This window comes from Bombina bombina, chromosome 11, assembly GCF_027579735.1.
Source record: "Bombina bombina isolate aBomBom1 chromosome 11, aBomBom1.pri, whole genome shotgun sequence".
Classification (NCBI taxonomy): domain Eukaryota; kingdom Metazoa; phylum Chordata; class Amphibia; order Anura; family Bombinatoridae; genus Bombina; species Bombina bombina.
Window position 1 is genome coordinate 10,013,474 of NC_069509.1, and position 21,149 is coordinate 10,034,622.

Genomic DNA, 21,149 nt, shown 5'->3' on the forward strand with positions numbered 1-21,149 from the left:
TAGCACTACTCAAAGCAACAAAATAATCAAGCAATGAGTTGATGTGAGAATGAGGTTATAAAGGCTTTAGGGGTGGAGTTCCAGTTAAAGGGACATTACAAATACTATGTTACAGGCTCGTAAATCTGTTTCTAGAAAGATTTATTATCGAGTTTGGAAGACTTACATTTCATGGTGTTCTTCTCATAAATTTTCTTGGCATTCTTTTAGAATTCCTAGAATTTTACAGTTCCTTCAGGATGGTTTGGATAAAGGTTTGTCTGCAAGTTCCTTGAAAGGACACATCTTTGCTCTTTCTGTTTTATTCCACAGAAAAAATGCTAAATTTCCTGATATTCATTGTTTTGTACAGGCTTTGGTTCGTATCAAGCCTGTAATTATATCAATATCTCCTCCTTGGAGTCTTAATTTGGTTTTGAAGGCTTTACAGGCTCCTCCATTTGAGCCTATGCATTCTTTGGACATTAAACCACTTTCGTGGCAAGTGTTGTTCCTTTTGGCCATCTCTTCTGCTAGAAGAGTTTCTGAATTATCTGCTCTCTCTTGTGAATCTCCTTTTCTAATTTTTCATCAGGATAAGGCAGTTTTGCGGACTTCTTTTAAATTCTTACCTAAGGTTGTGAATTCTAACAACATTAGTAGAGAAATTGTTGTCCCTTCTTTGTGTCCTAATCCTAAGAATCCATTGGAGAGATCTTTACATTCTTTGGATGTGGTGAGAGCTCTGAAATATTATGTTGAAGCTACTAAAGATTTCAGGAAGACTTCTAGTCTATTTGTTACCTTTTCTGGTTCCAGGAAAGGTCAGAAGGCCTCTGCCGTTTCTTTGGCATCATGGTTAAAGCTTTTGATTCATCAAGCTTATTTGGAGTTGGGTAAAACTCCGCCTCAGAGAATTACAGCTCATTCTACTTGATCAGTTTCCACTTCGTGGGCTTTTAAGAATGAAGCTTCAGTTGATCAGATTTGCAAAGCAGCAACTTGGTCTTCTTTGCATACTTTTACTAAATTCTACCATTTTGATGTATTTGCTTCTTCGGATCAGTTTTTGGTAGAAAACATCTTAAGACAGCCGTTTCAGTTTGATTCTTCTGCTTCTAATTTAAGTTTTTTCTTTTTCATTTATGAGAATAAAATTTATGATTTGGGTTGTGGATTAATTTTTTTTTCAGCACATATGGCTGTTATTTATTTTTTTATCCCTCCCTCTCTAGTGGCTCTTGCGTGGAGTTCCACATCTTGGGTATTGATATCCCATACGTCACTAGCTCATGGACTCTTGCCAATTACATGAAAGAAAACATAATTTATGTAAGAACTTACCTGATAAATTCATTTCTTTCATATTGGCAAGAGTCCATGAGGCCCACCCTTTTTGTGGTGGTTATGATTTTTTGTATAAAGCACAATTATTTCCAAATTCCTTTGTTGATACTTTTTACTCCTTTCTTTATCACCCCACTACTTGGCTATTTGTTAAACTGAATTGTGGGTGTGGTAAGGGGTGTATTTATAGGCATTTTGAGGTTTGGGAAACTTTGCCCCTCCTGATAGGATTGTATATCCCATACGTCACTAGCTCATGGACTCTTGCCAATATGAAAGAAATTAATTGATCAGGTAAGTTCTTACATAAATTATGTTTTCTTAATCATGTACCAAAATCCCAGTAAAATCTCAAGCCTTTCTGAAATGGGTTTCAGATCTAGAACTTTCAGGGGTAATTATCCCGGTTCCACAGCAGGAACAAGGATTAGGGTTTTTATTAAAATCTATTCATTGTACCAAAGAAGGAAAAATTCTTTCAGACCAATTTTGGATCTGAAAACTTTAAATCGTTTTGTAAGAGTCCCAACTTTCAAGATAGTGACTATAAGGACTATTCTGCCTTTTGTTCAGCAAGGTCACTTCATGTCCTCAATAGACTTACAGGACACTTAGCTTCACAATCCGATTCATCCAGATCACTATCATTTTCTGAAATTCTCTTTTCTAAAGAAGCATTACCAATTTGTCGCTCTTCTGTTTGGTCTTGCAACAGCACCAAGAATATTCGTAGTAGTTTTAGGTGCCCTTCTATCTGTAATCCGAGAGCAGGGTATTGCGAGGTTTCCTTATTTGGACGATGTCTTGGTACTAGCTCAATAGATTTCCAGATAGATTCAGTGTCCATGACTCTATCCCTAAAAGGAAAGAGATTGGTTTCAGCCCTTCAGTCTCTTATCATTCCCTTCAGTGGCTATATGCATGGAAGATTTAGGTCTCATGATTGCTGCATCGGACGCAATCCTTTTTGCTTGTTTTCATATGAGACCTCTAGAGCTTTGCATGTGGCACCAATAGTGCAGGGATTATACTCAGATATCACAACTGATATACTTAAATCTCAACACTCAACTCTCTCTGACTTGGTGGTTAAACCATCACCTTATTGTTCAAGGGGCCTCCTTTGTTCGTCCTACCTGGACTGTGATCACAACAGATGCATGTCTCACAGGTTGGGGAGCTGTTTGGGGGTCTCTTGACAGCACAAGGAGTTTGGAATCCTCGAGAGGCGAGGTTACCAATATATATCTTAGAACTCTGTGCTTTTTTCAGAGCTCTTCAGGCTTGGCTTCTATTAAAGAGAGAATCGTATATTCAGTTTTAAACAGACAATGTCACAACAGTGGCATATGCCAATTATCAAGGGGGGACTCGCAGTCCCATAGCAATGAAAGAAGTATCTCTAATACTTTCTTGGGCAGAATCCAACTCTTGCCTAATCAATGCGATTCACATACCATGTATATACAATTGGGAAGCGGATTATCTCAGCCGTCAGACTTTACATCCGGGGGAGTGGTCTGTCCATCCAGATGTGTTCTATCAGATTGTACAGATGTGGGGTCTTGTAGACATAGATCTGATGGCCTCTTATCTAAACAAGAAACTTCCCAGATACCTCTCCAGGTCCAGGGATCCTCAGGCGGAATTGATGGATCTAGCAGTTCCATGGTTTTACCAACCTGCTTACATTTTTCCACCTCAGGTTCTTCTTCCAAGAGTGATCTCAAAGATCATAATGGAACAATCTTAGGTGTTTCTGATAGCACCAGCATGGCCTCACAGGTATGCGAACTTTGTCCGAATGTCCAGTTGCCAACCTTGGTCACTTCCTCTAAGACCAGACCTTCTCAGGCCCATTTATCAATGGGCTTGCGGACCAGGTCCGCAAGACCTCGCTAAATGCGGAGAGCAATACGCTCTGCGCATTTAACATTGCACCAGCAGCTCACAAGAGCTGCTGGTGCAAAGCCGCCACCTGCTGACTCGCGGCCAATCGGCCGCCAGCAGGGAGGTGTCAATCAACCCAATCGTATTCGATTGGATTGATTTCCGGCGATTCCTGTCCGCCTGCTCAGAGCAGGTGGACAAGTTATGGAGCAGCGGTCTTTGTGACCGCTGCTTCATAAGTTGTGTTTCTGGCGAGTCTGAAGACTTGCCAGCAACATGTCCCTTCAAGCTCTGTACGGAGCTTGATAAATGGGCCTGTCTGTCTCAAGGCCAGTTTTTCCATCCTGATCTCAAATCTCTAAATTTGAAGGCATGGGAATTGAACGCTTAGTCCTTAGTCATAGAGGTTTCTCTGACTCTGTAATTAACACTATTATACAGGCTCGTAAGTCTCTTTAAAGGAGAATATATCACAAGGTTTGGAAAACCTATATTTCATGGTGTTCCACTCATGATTATTCTTGGCATTCTTTTAGAATTCCTTGGATTGTACAGTTTCTTCAGGATGCTTTGTATAAAGGGTTGTCTGCCAATACTTTGAAAGGACAAATCTCTGCTCTTTCTGTTTTATTTTACAGAAAGATTGCTAATCTTCCTGATGTTCACTGTTTTATACAGGCTTTGACTCGTATCAAACCTGTTATTAAATCTATCTCTCCTCCTCAATTTATTAATGTGTAAGCGGACATGATACAATGTAGCGTATCATGTCCGCTGCACATCGTTAAATGCAGACAGCATATGCTGTAGGCATTTATCATTGTACCATCAGTTCTGGTGAACTGCTGGTGCAATGCCACCCCTTGCAGTTTTGCGGCCGCTAGCAGGGCATGTCAATCATCGTATTCAATTAGGTTGATTTCTGTCCACCGCCTCAGAGCAGGTGGATAGGTTATGGAGCAGCGATCTTTAGACCGCAGCTTCATAACTTATGTTTCCGGTGAGCCTGAAGGCTCGCCGGAAACACAGGGAACCAAGCTCCGTACGGAGCTTGATAAATTGACCCCTTTGAAGGCTCTTCCTTTTGAGCCTATGCATTTTCTGGACATTAAACTACTTTTTGGAAAGTGCTATCTCTTCTGCTAGAAGAGTTTCTAAATTGTCTGCTCTCTCTTGCGAGTCTCTTTATCTGATTTTCCATCAAGATAAAGCTGTTTTGTGGACTTTGTTTAATTTTTGCCTTAAGTTGTGAATTCTAACAACATCAATAGGGAAATAATTGTTCATTCCTTATGTCCTAATCCTAAGAATACTCTTGAAAGGTCTTTACATTCTTTGGATGTGGTAAGAGCTTTGAAATATATTTAGGCTACTTAATATGTCAGAAAGACTTCTAGTCTATTTGTTATTTTTTTCTAGGTCCAAAAAAGGTCTTCTGATTCACAAAGCTTATTTAGAGGCGGATTTTCAAGAATGAAGCTTCAGTTGATCAAATCTGCAAAGCAGCCTCTTGGTCTTCTTTGCATACCTTTACTAAATATTTCCATTTTTATGTTTTTGTTTCTTCAGAAGCAGCTTTTGATAGAAAGGTTGTTCAGGCAGCTGTCTGATTCTTGTGCCTATAATTTTTTGAATTTTTAAGAAAACGTAATTATTTTTTTGGATTTAATTTCTCAGCGGAAATAGCTGTTTTTATTTTATCCCTCCCTTTATCCCTCCCTAGTGACTCATGGACTTCAACATCTTGGGTAGTATATCCCATACTTCACTAGCTCAAAAACTTAAATGATAAATTAATTTCTTTCATGGTGGTGAGAGTCCATGAGACCCACACTTTTTTGGGGGTTATGATTTTTTTGTATTAAAGCACATTTTTTATCCTGTTCCTGTTTTTTATGCTTTTACTCCTTATACACCTCACTAACTTGGCTATACGTTAAACTGAGGTATGAGTGAGGTGGGAGGTGTATTTATAGGCATTTGAGGTTTGGGAAACTCTGCTCCCTCCTGGTAGGAATCTGAAGTGTAAAGATATATAGCACAAAGTGTAAATGCAGCAGAACTGTCATGTCATGCAGTGCTATATTGTACTGATCTTGTCTCTCTGTCACATACAGAAATACAGCAGAACTCTCATGTCATGCAGTGCTATATTGCACTAGGCTTGTCTCTCCTTCACATACAGAAATACAGCAGAACTCTCATGTCATGCAGTGCTATTTTGTACTGATCTTGTCTCTCCTTCACATACAGAAATACAGCAGAACTCTCATGTCATGCAGTGCTATATTGCACTAGGCTTGTCTCTCCTTCACATACAGAAATACAGCAGAACTCTCATGTCATGCAGTGCTATATTGTACTGATCTTGTCTCTCCTTCACATACAGAAATACAGCAGAACTCTCATGTCATGCAGTGCTATATTGTACTGATCTTGTCTCACCTTCACATACAGAAATACAGCAGAACTCTCATGTCATGCAGTGCTATATTGTACTGATCTTGTCTCTCTGTCACATACAGAAATACAGCAGAACTGTCATGTCATGCAGTGCTATATTGTACTGATCTTGTCTCTCCTTCACATACAGAAATGCAGCAGAACTGTCATGTCATGCAGTGCTATATTGTACTGATCTTGTCTCTCTGTCACATACAGAAATGCAGCAGAACTGTCATGTCATGCAGTGCTCTATTGTACTGATCTTGTCTCTCCTTCACATACAGAAATACAGCAGAACTGTCATGTCATGCAGTGCTATATTGCACTAGGCTTGTCTCTCCTTCACATACAGAAATACAGCAGAACTGTCATGTCATGCAGTGCTATATTGTACTGATCTTGTCTCTGTCACATACAGAAATACAGCAGAACTGTCATGTCATGCAGTGCTATATTGTACTGATCTTGTCTCACTGTCACATACAGAAATACAGCAGAACTCTCATGTCATGCAGTGCTATATTGTACTGATCTTGTCTCTCCTTCACATACAGAAATACAGCAGAACTCTCATGTCATGCAGTGCTATATTGTACTGATCTTGTCTCTCTGTCACATACAGAAATGCAGCAGAACTGTCATGTCATGCAGTGCTTTATTGTACTGATCTTGTCTCACCTTCACATACAGAAATACAGCAGAACTCTCATGTCATGCAGTGCTATATTGCACTAGGCTTGTCTCTCCTTCACATACAGAAATACAGCAGAACTCTCATGTCATGCAGTGCTATATTGCACTAGGCTTGTCTCTCCTTCACATACAGAAATACAGCAGAACTCTCATGTCATGCAGTGCTATATTGTACTGATCTTGTCTCTCCTTCACATACAGAAATACAGCAGAACTCTCATGTCATGCAGTGCTATATTGTACTGATCTTGTCTCTCCTTCACATACAGAAAGGCAGCAGAACTGTCATGTCATGCAGTGCTATATTGTACTGATCTTGTCTCTCCTTCACATACAGTAATACAGCAGAACTCTCATGTCATGCAGTGCTATATTGTACTGATGCTGTCTCTCCCTCACATACAGTAATACAGCAGAACTGTCATGTCATGCAGTGCTATATTGTACTGATCTTGTCTCTCCTTCACATACAGAAATGCAGCAGAACTGTCATGTCATGCAGTGCTATATTGTACTGATCTTGTCTCTCTGTCACATACAGAAATGCAGCAGAACTGTCATGTCATGCAGTGCTCTATTGTACTGATCTTGTCTCTCCTTCACATACAGAAATACAGCAGAACTGTCATGTCATGCAGTGCTATATTGCACTAGGCTTGTCTCTCCTTCACATACAGAAATACAGCAGAACTGTCATGTCATGCAGTGCTATATTGTACTGATCTTGTCTCTGTCACATACAGAAATACAGCAGAACTGTCATGTCATGCAGTGCTATATTGTACTGATCTTGTCTCACTGTCACATACAGAAATACAGCAGAATTCTCATGTCATGCAGTGCTATATTGTACTGATCTTGTCTCTCCTTCACATACAGAAATACAGCAGAACTCTCATGTCATGCAGTGCTATATTGTACTGATCTTGTCTCTCTGTCACATACAGAAATGCAGCAGAACTGTCATGTCATGCAGTGCTTTATTGTACTGATCTTGTCTCACCTTCACATACAGAAATACAGCAGAACTCTCATGTCATGCAGTGCTATATTGCACTAGGCTTGTCTCTCCTTCACATACAGAAATACAGCAGAACTCTCATGTCATGCAGTGCTATATTGCACTAGGCTTGTCTCTCCTTCACATACAGAAATACAGCAGAACTCTCATGTCATGCAGTGCTATATTGTACTGATCTTGTCTCTCCTTTACATACAGAAATGCAGCAGAACTGTCATGTCATGCAGTGCTATATTGTACTGATCTTGTCTCTCCTTTACATACAGAAATACAGCAGAACTGTCATGTCATGCAGTGCTATATTGTACTGATCTTGTCTCTCTGTCACATACAGAAATACAGCAGAACTGTCATGTCATGCAGTGCTATATTGTACTGATCTTGTCTCACCTTCATATACAGAAATACAGCAGAACTCTCATGTCATGCAGTGCTATATTGTACTGATCTTGTCTCTCCTTTACATACAGAAATGCAGCAGAACTCTCATGTCATGCAGTGCTATATTGTACTGATCTTGTCTCTCCTTCACATACAGAAATACAGCAGAACTCTCATGTCATGCAGTGCTATATTGCACTAGGCTTGTCTCTCTGTCACATACAGAAATGCAGCAGAACTCTCATGTCATGCAGTGCTATATTGTACTGATCTTGTCTCTCTGTCACATACAGAAATACAGCAGAACTCTCATGTCTTGCAGTGCTATATTGTACTGATCTTGTCTCTCTCTCACATACAGAAATACAGCAGAACTCTCATGTCATGCAGTGCTATATTGTAATGATCTTCTCTCTCCTTCACATACAGAAATACAGCAGAACTGTCATGTCATGCAGTGCTATATTGTACTGATCTTGTCTCTCTGTCACATACAGAAATACAGCAGAACTCTGTCATGCAGTGCTATATTGTACTGATCTTGTCTCTCTGTCACATACAGAAATACAGCAGAACTCTCATGTCATGCAGTGCTATATTGCACTAGGCTTGTCTCTCTGTCACATACAGAAATACAGCAGAACTCTCATGTCTTGCAGTGCTATATTGTACTGATCTTGTCTCTCTCTCACATACAGAAATACAGCAGAACTCTCATGTCATGTAGTGCTATATTGTAATGATCTTGTCTCTCCTTCACATACAGAAATACAGCAGAACTGTCATGTCATGCAGTGCTATATTGTACTGATCTTGTCTCTCCTTCACATACAGAAATACAGCAGAACTCTCATGTCATGCAGTGCTATATTGTACTGATCTTGTCTCTCCCTCACATACAGAAATACAGCAGAACTCTCATGTCATGTAGTGCTATATTGTAATGATCTTGTCTCTCCTTCACATACAGAAATACAGCAGAACTGTCATGTCATGCAGTGCTATATTGTACTGATCTTGTCTCTCCTTCACATACAGAAATACAGCAGAACTCTCATGTCATGCAGTGCTATATTGTACTGATCTTGTCTCTCCCTCACATACAGAAATGCAGCAGAACTCTCATGTCATGCAGTGCTATATTGTACTGATCTTGTCTCTCTGTCACATACAGAAATACAGCAGAACTCTCATGTCATGCAGTGCTATATTGTACTGATCTTGTCTCTCCTTCACATACAGAAATACAGCAGAACTGTCATGTCATGCAGTGCTATATTGTACTGATCTTGTCTCTCCTTCACATACAGAAATACAGCAGAACTGTCATGTCATGCAGTGCTATATTGTACTGATCTTGTCTCTCTGTCACATACAGAAATACAGCAGAACTGTCATGTCATGCAGTGCTATATTGTACTGATCTTGTCTCTCTGTCACATACAGAAATACAGCAGAACTGTCATGTCATGCAGTGCTATATCGTACTGATCTTGTCTCTCTGTCACATACAGAAATACAGCAGAACTGTCATGTCATGCAGTGCTATATTGTACTGATCTTGTCTCTCTGTCACATACAGAAATGCAGCAGAACTGTCATGTCATGCAGTGCTATATTGTACTGATCTTGTCTCTCTCTCACATACAGAAATACAGCAGAACTGTCATGTCATGCAGTGCTATATTGTACTGAACTTGTCTCTCTGTCACATACAGAAATACAGCAGAACTCTCATGTCATGCAGTGCTATATTGTACTGATCTTGTCTCTCCTTCACATACAGAAATACAGCAGAACTCTCATGTCATGCAGTGCTATATTGTACTGATCTTGTCTCTCTGTCACATACAGAAATACAGCAGAACTCTCATGTCATGCAGTGCTATATTGTACTGATCTTGTCTCTCTGTCACATACAGAAATGCAGCAGAACTGTCATGTCATGCAGTGCTATATTGTACTGATCTTGTCTCTCTGTCACATACAGAAATACAGCAGAACTCTCATGTCATGCAGTGCTATATTGTACTGATCTTGTCTCTCCTTCACATACAGAAATACAGCAGAACTCTCATGTCATGCAGTGCTATATTGCACTAGGCTTGTCTCTCCTTCACATACAGAAATACAGCAGAACTCTCATGTCATGCAGTGCTATATTGTACTGATCTTGTCTCTCCTTCACATACAGAAATACAGCAGAACTGTCAGGTCATGCAGTGCTATATTGTACTGATCTTGTCTCTCCTTCACATACAGAAATGCAGCAGAACTCTCATGTCATGCAGTGCTATATTGTACTGATCTTGTCTCTCTGTCACATACAGAAATGCAGCAGAACTGTCATGTCATGCAGTGCTATATTGTACTGATCTTGTCTCTCCTTCACATACAGAAATACAGCAGAACTCTCATGTCATGCAGTGCTATATTGTACTGATCTTGTCTCTCTGTCACATACAGAAATGCAGCAGAACTGTCATGTCATGCAGTGCTATATTGTACTGATCTTGTCTCTCTGTCACATACAGAAATACAGCAGAACTGTCATGTCATGCAGTGCTATATTGTACTGATCTTGTCTCACCTTCACATACAGAAATGCAGCAGAACTGTCATGTCATGTAGTGCTATATTGTACTGATCTTGTCTCTCTTCACATACAGAAATGCAGCAGAACTCTCATGTCATGCAGTGCTATATTGTACTGATCTTGTCTCTCTCTCACATACAGAAATACAGCAGAACTCTCATGTCATGCAGTGCTCTATTGTACTGATCTTGTCTCTCTGTCACATACAGAAATGCAGCAGAACTGTCATGTCATGCAGTGCTATATTGTACTGATCTTGTCTCTCTGTCACATACAGAAATGCAGCAGAACTCTCATGTCATGCAGTGCTATATTGTACTGATCTTGTCTCTCCTTCACATACAGAAATACAGCAGAACTCTCATGTCATGCAGTGCTATATTGTACTGATCTTGTCTCACCTTCACATACAGAAATACAGCAGAACTCTCATGTCATGCAGTGCTATATTGTACTGATCTTGTCTCTCTGTCACATACAGAAATACAGCAGAACTCTCATGTCATGCAGTGCTATATTGTACTGATCTTGTCTCTCCTTCACATACAGAAATACAGCAGAACTCTCATGTCATGCAGTGCTATATTGTACTGATCTTGTCTCTCTGTCACATACAGAAATACAGCAGAACTCTCATGTCATGCAGTGCTATATTGCACTAGGCTTGTCTCTCCTTCACATACAGAAATACAGCAGAACTCTCATGTCATGCAGTGCTATATTGTACTGATCTTGTCTCACCTTCACATACAGAAATACAGCAGAACTCTCATGTCATGCAGTGCTATATTGTACTGATCTTGTCTTACTGTCACATACAGAAATACAGCAGAACTGTCAGGTCATGCAGTGCTATATTGTACTGATCTTGTCTCTCCTTCACATACAGAAATACAGCAGAACTCTCATGTCATGCAGTGCTATATTGTACTGATCTTGTCTCTCCTTCACATACAGAAATACAGCAGAACTCTCATGTCATGCAGTGCTATATTGTACTGATCTTGTCTCTCTGTCACATACAGAAATGCAGCAGAACTGTCATGTCATGCAGTGCTATATTGCACTAGGCTTGTCTCTCCTTCACATACAGAAATACAGGGAACGCCCCTTGGAGAAGTAAAGCAAAATCTGCTTTTTGAAGATGTTACTAGGGATCTCACAGTGCTGGAGGATCATTTTAGATCATCTCACCTGAGCGGAGAGGTTTTGAATATCAGGGCCAGAACCTCTAACCCATTCCTTGTCTTGTCCATGAACACTTTTTGCAACCCCCATCTTAGAGCATATCCCTTTCTAAGGGGGGTATCTCCCCATCACCTTAGCAGAATGTCTCTTTGAGATGCACCAGTGAAATTGTCTCCACTTCTCAGAACATCTCCCTCTATCTGCAGAGTGCCTTATTGCCCCCTTCCCTTCTGTCAGCCGGATGTACCGAGGAGCTCTCTGCAGATGCATCTGGTCATAACACAACATATCTGACTCAGAGAGAAGGAGAGTTCCTCAGAGAGAAAGAGGAAGAGATTGGGAGATTACAGGACCAGGTGAGACAAGGAATCTACACCCATATATATTCAAACACATATATACATACACACGTATACACATACATATTCACACACACATATATACATACAAACGAATACACGTATACACACATATGTATACACACATTCACACACACACACAAACATACAAACGTCGTCACATATTCACACACATATATACATACACACATATACACATACATATTCACACACATATATACATACTGTACATACAAGTGTATACACATACATATTCACACACACACACATATATATACTGTACATACAAGTGTATACACATACATATTCACACACACACACATATACATACACACGTATACACATACATATTCACACACACATATATACACATATGTATACACACATTCACACACACACACACACATATATATACATACACACGTATACACACATATGTATACACACATTCACACACACATATACATACACATGTATACACATATTCACACACATATATACATACACACGTATACACATACATATTCACACACACATATATACATACACACGTATACACATACATATTCACACACACAAATATACATACACACGTATACACATACATATTCACACACACATATATACATACACACATATACACACATATGTATACACACATTCACACACACACACATATATACACACACATACACACATATATACATACACACGTATACACACATATGTATACACACATTCACACACACATATACATACACATGTATACACATATTCACACACATATATACATACACACGTATACACACATGTATACACACATTCACACACACATATACATACACATGTATACACATATTTACACACATATATACATACACACGTATACACATACATATTCACACACACATATATACATACACACGTATACACATAAATATTCATACACACATATATACATACAAACGAATACACGTATACACACATATGTGTACACACATTCACACAAACACACACATATATACATACACACACACATATACATACACACATATTCACACACATATATACATACACACGTATACACATACATATTCACACACACATATATACATACACACGTATACACATACATATTCACACACATATATACATACAAACGAATACACGTATACACACATACACATAAACATACAAACGTCGTCACATATTCACACACATATATACATACACACGTATACACATACATATTCACACACATATATACATACTGTACATACAAGTGTATACACATACATATTCACACACACACATATACATACACACGTATACACATACATATTCACACACACATATATATATATACTGTACATACAAGTGTATACACATACATATTCACACACACACACATATACATACACACGTATACACATACATATTCACACACACACACATATATACATACACACGTATACACATACATATTCACACACACACTCACATATACATACACACGTATACACATACATATTCACACACACATATATATACTGTACATACAAGTGTATACACATACATATTCACACACACACACATATACATACACACATATACACATACATATTCACACACACACTCACATATACATACACACGTATACACATACATATTCACACACACATATACATACACATGTATACACATACATATTCACACACACATATATATATATACATACATACGTATACACACATATTCACACACACATATATATATACTGTACATACAAGTTTATACATATACATATTCACACACACACATATACATATTTACACACACATATATACATACACACGTATTCACTTACATATTCACACACACATATATACATACACACGTATTCACATACATATTCACACACACATATATACATACACACGTATTCACATACATATTCACACACACACACATATATACATACACACGTATTCACTTACATATTCACACACACATATATACATACACACGTATTCACATACATATTCACACACACGTATATATATATATATATATATATATATATATATACACACACATACATACTTATACACAGATATTCAAATACACATGTATACCCCTACATAGTCACACACATGTATACTATACACATGCATACATATACACATACATATTGACATATACACACATACATAGACACACATAGACATGCACTCATACATACACCCATATACACACAGACACGCACACATACATACAGAGACACACAGAAACACACATACATAGACACACATATAAACAGAGACATGCACACATACATACATACATATACACACAGAGACACACACATATACACACAGAGACACACACACACATATACACACATATACACACACACACATACATAGACACGCATACACATACAGTGAGGAAAAAAGTATTTGATTCCCTGCTGATTTTGTATGTTTGCCCACTGACAAAGAAATGATCAGTCTATAATTTTAATGATAGGTTTATTTGAACTGTGAGAGACAGAATAAAAATAAACATAATTTATGCTTACCTGATAAATTCCTTTCTTCTGTTGTGTGATCAGTCCACGGGTCATCATTACTTCTGGGATATAACTCCTCCCCAACAGGAAATGCAAGAGGATTCACCCAGCAGAGCTGCATATAGCTCCTCCCCTCTACGTCAGTCCCAGTCATTCGACCAAGAATCAACGAGAAAGGAGTAACCAAGGGTGAAGTGGTGACTGAAGTATAATTTAAAAGATATTTACCTGCCTTAAAACAGGGCGGGCCGTGGACTGATCACACAACAGAAGAAAGGAATTTATCAGGTAAGCATAAATTATGTTTTCTTCTGTTATGTGTGATCAGTCCACGGGTCATCATTACTTCTGGGATACCAATACCAAAGCAAAAGTACACGGATGACGGGAGGGATAGGCAGGCTCATTATACAGAAGGAACCACTGCCTGAAGAACCTTTCTCCCAAAAATAGCCTCCGAAGAAGCAAAAGTGTCAAATTTGTAAAATTTGGAAAAAGTATGAAGCGAAGACCAAGTTGCAGCCTTGCAAATCTGTTCAACAGAGGCCTCATTCTTAAAGGCCCAAGTGGAAGCCACAGCTCTAGTGGAGTGAGCTGTAATTCTTTCAGGAGGCTGCTGTCCAGCAGTCTCATAGGCTAAACGTATTATGCTACGAAGCCAAAAGGAGAGAGAGGTAGCAGAAGCTTTTTGACCTCTCCTCTGTCCAGATTAAACGACAAACAGGGAAGAAGTTTGGCGAAAATCTTTAGTTGCCTGCAAGTAGAACTTGAGGGCACGAACTACATCCAGATTGTGTAGAAGACGTTCCTTCTTTGAAGAAGGATTTGGACACAAGGATGGAACAACAATCTCTTGATTGATATTCCTGTTAGTGACTACCTTAGGTAAGAACCCAGGTTTAGTACGCAGAACTACCTTGTCTGAGTGAAAAATCAGATAAGGAGAATCACAATGTAAGGCTGATAACTCAGAGACTCTTCGAGCCGAGGAAATAGCCATTAAAAACAGAACTTTCCAAGATAACAATTTTATATCAATGGAATGAAGGGGTTCAAACGGAACACCCTGTAAAACGTTAAGAACTAAGTTTAAACTCCATGGCGGAGCAACAGCTTTAAACACAGGTTTGATTCTAACTAAAGCCTGACAAAAGGCCTGGACGTCTGGATTTTCTGACAGACGCCTGTGTAACAAGATGGACAGAGCTGAAATCTGTCCCTTTAATGAACTAGCTGATAAACCCTTTTCTAAACCTTCTTGTAGAAAAGACAATATCCTAGCGATCCTAACCTTACTCCAGGAGTAACCTTTGGATTCGCACCAGTATAGGTATTTACGCCATATTTTATGGTAAATCCTTCTGGTGACAGGCTTCCTAGCCTGTATCAGGGTATCAATAACCGACTCAGAAAAACCACGTTTTGATAAAATCAAGCGTTCAATTTCCAAGCAGTCAGCTTCAGAGAAGTTAGATTTTGATGTTTGAATGGACCCTGTATCAGAAGGTCCTGTCTTAGAGGTAGAGACCAAGGCGGACAGGATGACATGTCCACTAGATCTGCATACCAAGTCCTGCGTGGCCATGCAGGCGCTATTAGAATCACTGATGCTCTCTCCTGTTTGATTTTGGCAATCAATCGAGGAAGCAGCGGGAAGGGTGGAAACACATAAGCCATCCCGAAGTTCCAAGGTGCTGTCAAAGCATCTATCAGAACCGCTCCCGGATCCCTGGATCTGGACCCGTAGTGAGGAAGTTTGGCGTTCTGGCGAGACGCCATGAGATCTATCTCTGGTTTGCCCCAACGTCGAAGTATTTGGGCAAAGACCTCCGGATGAAGTTCCCACTCCCCCGGATGAAAAGTCTGGCGACTCAAGAAATCCGCCTCCCAGTTCTCCACTCCCGGGATGTGGATTGCTGACAGGTGGCAAGAGTGAGACTCTGCCCAGCGAATTATCTTTGATACTTCCATCATTGCTAGGGAGCTTCTTGTCCCTCCCTGATGGTTGATGTAAGCTACAGTCGTGATGTTGTCCGACTGAAACCTGATGAACCCCCGAGTTGTTAATTGGGGTCAAGCCAGAAGGGCATTGAGAACTGCTCTCAATTCCAGGATGTTTATTGGAAGGAGACTCTCCTCCTGATTCCATAGTCCCTGAGCCTTCAGAGAATTCCAGACAGCGCCCCAACCTAGTAGGCTGGCGTCTGTTGTTACAATTGTCCAGTCTGGCCTGCTGAATGGCATCCCCCTGGACAGGTGTGGCCGATAAAGCCACCATAGAAGAGAATTTCTGGTCTCTTGATTCAGATTCAGAGTAGGGGACAAATCTGAGTAATCCCCATTCCATTGACTTAGCATGCACAATTGCAGCGGTCTGAGGTGTAGGCGTGCAAAAGGTACTATGTCCATTGCCGCTACCATTAAGCCGATCACCTCCATGCATTGAGCTACTGACGGGTGTTGAATGGAATGAAGGACACGGCATGCATTTTGAAGCTTTGTTAACCTGTCTTCTGTCAGGTAAATCTTCATTTCTACAGAATCTATAAGAGTCCCCAAGAATGGAACCCTTGTGAGAGGAAAAAGAGAACTCTTCTTTTCGTTCACTTTCCATCCATGCGACCTTAGAAATGCCAGAACTAACTCTGTATGAGACTTGGCAGTTTGAAAGCTTGAAGCTTGTATTAGAATGTCGTCTAGGTACGGAGCTACCGAAATCCCTCGCGGTCTTAGTACCGCCAGAAGGGCACCCAGAACCTTTGTGAAGATTCTTGGAGCCGTAGCCAATCCGAATGGGAGAGCTACAAACTGGTAGTGCCTGTCTAAGAAGGCAAACCTTAGATACCGGTGATGATCTTTGTGAATCGGTATGTGAAGGTAAGCATCTTTTAAATCCACTGTGGTCATGTACTGACCCTTTTGGATCATGGGTAAGATTGTCCGAATAGTTTCCATTTTGAACGATGGAACTCTTAGGAATTTGTTTAGAATCTTTAAATCTAAGATTGGCCTGAAAGTTCCCTCTTTTTTGGGAACCACAAACAGGTTTGAGTAGAACCCTTGTCCTTGTTCCGACCGCGGAACCGGATGGATCACTCCCATTAATAACAGATCTTGTACACAGCGTAGAAACGCTTCTTTCTTTATCTGGTTTGTTGACAATCTTGACAGATGAAATCTCCCTCTTGGGGGAGATAATTTGAAGTCTAGAAGGTATCCCTGAGATATGATCTCTAGCGCCCAGGGATCCTGAACATCTCTTGCCCAGGCCTGGGCGAAGAGAGAAAGTCTGCCCCCCACTAGATCCGGTCCCGGATCGGGGGCTCTCGGTTCATGCTGTCTTTGGGGCAGCAGCAGGTTTCCTGGCCTGCTTGCTCTTGTTCCAGGACTGGTTAGGCTTCCAGCCTTGCCTGTAACGAGCAACAGCTCCCTCCTGTTTTGGTGCAGTGGAGGTTGATGCTGCTCCTGTTTTGAAATTCCGAAAGGGACGAAAATTAGACTGTCTAGCCTTAGCTTTGGCTTTGTCTTGAGGTAGGGCGTGGCCCTTACCTCCTGTAATGTCAGCGATAATTTCTTTCAAACCGGGCCCAAATAAAGACTGCCCCTTGAAAGGTATATTAAGTAATTTGGACTTAGAAGTAACATCAGCTGACCAGGATTTTAGCCACAGCGCCCTACGTGCCTGTATGGCGAATCCTGAGTTCTTAGCCGTAAGTTTGGTTAAATGTACTACGGCCTCCGAAATGAATGAATTAGCTAGTTTAAGGACTCTAAGCCTGTCCGTAATGTCGTCTAGCGTAGATGAACTAAGGTTCTCTTCCAGAGACTCAATCCAAAATGCTGCCGCAGCCGTAATCGGCGCGATACATGCAAGGGGTTGCAATATAAAACCTTGTTGAACAAACATTTTCTTAAGGTAACCCTCTAATTTTTTATCCATTGGATCTGAAAAAGCACAGCTATCCTCCACCGGGATAGTGGTACGCTTAGCTAAAGTAGAAACTGCTCCCTCCACCTTAGGGACCGTTTGCCATAAGTCCCGAGTGGTGGTGTCTATTGGAAACATCTTTCTAAATATTGGAGGGGGTGAGAACGGCACACCGGGTCTATCCCACTCCTTAGTAACAATTTCAGTTAGTCTCTTAGGTATAGGAAAAACGTCAGTACTCGCCGGTACCGCAAAGTATTTATCCAACCTACACAGTTTCTCTGGTATTGCAACGGTGTTACAATCATTGAGAGCTGCTAAGACCTCCCCTAGTAATACACGGAGGTTCTCCAATTTAAATTTAAAATTTGAAATATCTGAATCCAATCTGTTTGGATCAGAACCGTCACCTACAGAATGAAGCTCTCCGTCCTCATGCTCTGCAAGCTGTGACGCAGTATCAGACATGGCCCTAGTATTGTCAGCGCACTCTGTTCTCACCCCAGAGTGATCACGCTTGCCTCTTAGTTCTGGTAATTTAGACAAAACTTCAGTCATAACAGTAGCCATATCTTGTAATGTTATCTGTAATGGCCGCCCAGATGTATTAGGCGCCATAATATCACGCACCTCCCGGGCGGGAGATGCAGGTACTGCCGCGTGAGGCGAGTTAGTCGGCATAACTCTCCCCTCGCTGTTTGGTGAAATTTGTTCAAATTGTACAGATTGACTTTTATTTAAAGTAGCATCAATACAGTTAGTACATAAATTTCTATTGGGCTCCACCTTGGCATTGGAACAAATGACACAGATATCTTCCTCTGAGTCAGACATGTTTAACACACTAGCAATAAACTTGCAACTTGGTTATAATCTTTTTTAGCAAAAACGTACTGTGCCTCAAAGAGGTACTAAACGATTAAATGACAGTTGAAACAATGAACTGAAAAACAGTTATAGCATCAAACTTTAAAACAACACAACTTTTAGCAAAGGTTTGTTCCCATTAGTAAAATAACAATAATTAAATTTGACATAAAAATTATAGAGCAACGTTTTTATTCACAGTCAATATAAAATTCTCACAGCTCTGCTGAGAGAATCTACCTCCCTCCAAAGAAGTTTGAAGACCCCTGAGATCTGTCAGAGATGAACCGGATCATGCAGGAAATATAAGAGTAACTGACTGGAATTTTTTGATGCGTAGCAAAGAGCGCCAAAAACGGCCCCTCCCTCATACACAGCAGTGAAGAGAAACGAAACTGTCACAATTAAAACCAAACAACTGCCAAGTGGAAAATAATGCCCAAATATTTATTCACTCAGTACCTCAGAAATGTAAACGATTCTACATTCCAGCAAAAACGTTTAACATGATAAATACTTATTAAAAGGATTAGTGACTTTTAACAGAGTAGTTCCGGTGAAATACCATCCCCAGAATACTGAAGTGTATACATACATGTCATTATAACGGTATGGCAGGATTTTCTCATCAATTCCATTCAGAAAATAAAAACTGCTACATACCTCAATGCAGATTCATCTGCCCGCTGTCCCCTGATCTGAAGCTTTTACCTCCCTCAGATGGCCGAGAACAGCAATATGATCTTAACTACTCCGGTTAAAATCATAGTAAAAAACTCTGGTAGATTCTTCCTCAAACTCTGCCAGAGAAGTAATAACACGCTCCGGTGCTATTGTAAAATAACAAACTTTTGATTGAAGTCATAAAAACTAAGTATAATCACCATAGTCCTCTCACACATCCTATCTAGTCGTTGGGTGCAAGAGAATGACTGGGACTGACGTAGAGGGGAGGAGCTATATGCAGCTCTGCTGGGTGAATCCTCTTGCATTTCCTGTTGGGGAGGAGTTATATCCCAGAAGTAATGATGACCCGTGGACTGATCACACATAACAGAAGAAAATACAATCCAGAAAAACGCATTTCAAAAAAGTTACAATTTGATTTGCATTTTAATGAGTGACATAAGTATTTAATCCCCTATCATTCAGTAAAATTTCTGGCTCCCAGGTGTCTTTCATACAGATAATGAGCTGAGATTAGGAGCACTCTCTTAAAGGGACAGTCTACACCGGAATTTTTATTTTTTTAAAAGATAGATAATCCCTTTATTACCCATTTCCCAGTTTTGCATAACCAACACAGTTATAATAATATACTTTTAACCTCTGTGATTATCTTGTATCTAAGCCTCTGCAAACTGCCTCTTTTCTCAGTTCTTTTGACAGACTTGCAGTCTAGCCAATCAGTGCCTGCTCCCAGATAACTTCTCGTGCACGAGCACAGTGTTATCTATATGAAATATGTGAACTAACACCCTCTAGTGGTAAAAAACAGTTAAAATGCAATCTGAAAGAGGTGGGTTTCAAGGTCTAAGAAATTAGCATATGAACCTCCTAGGTTAAGCTTTCAACTAAGAATACCAAGAGAACAAAGCAAAATTAGTGATAAAAGTAAATTGGAAAATTGTTTAAAATGACATGCTCTATCTGAATCATGAAAGTTTATTTTGGCCTAGACTGTCCCTTTAAAGGGAGTGCTCCTAATTTAATCTTGTTACCTGTATAAAAAACACCTGTCCACAGAAGCAATTAATCAATCAGATTCCAAACTCTCCACCATGGCTAAGACCAAAGAGCTGTCCAAGGATGTGAGGGACAAGATTGTAGACCTACACAAGGCTGGAATGGGCTACAAGACCATTGCCAAGCAGCTTGGTGAG

General features: G+C 40.1%; 1 protein-coding gene across 3 annotated transcripts in view; it reads left to right on the forward strand.

Moving 5' to 3' along the window:
• Positions 1 to 21,149, forward strand: part of BICDL2 (BICD family like cargo adaptor 2) — a 192,151-nt gene that overhangs the window by 121,286 nt on the left and 49,716 nt on the right. For 2 of the 3 annotated variants that reach the window (XM_053694503.1, XM_053694505.1), the window contains one exon: positions 11,747 to 11,896. The exons of the other annotated variant lie outside the window; for it this stretch is intronic. In XM_053694503.1, coding sequence (XP_053550478.1) covers positions 11,747 to 11,896 — 150 coding nt within the window. The remainder of the gene's footprint in view (positions 1 to 11,746; positions 11,897 to 21,149) is intronic. 3 annotated transcript variants of the gene reach the window in all.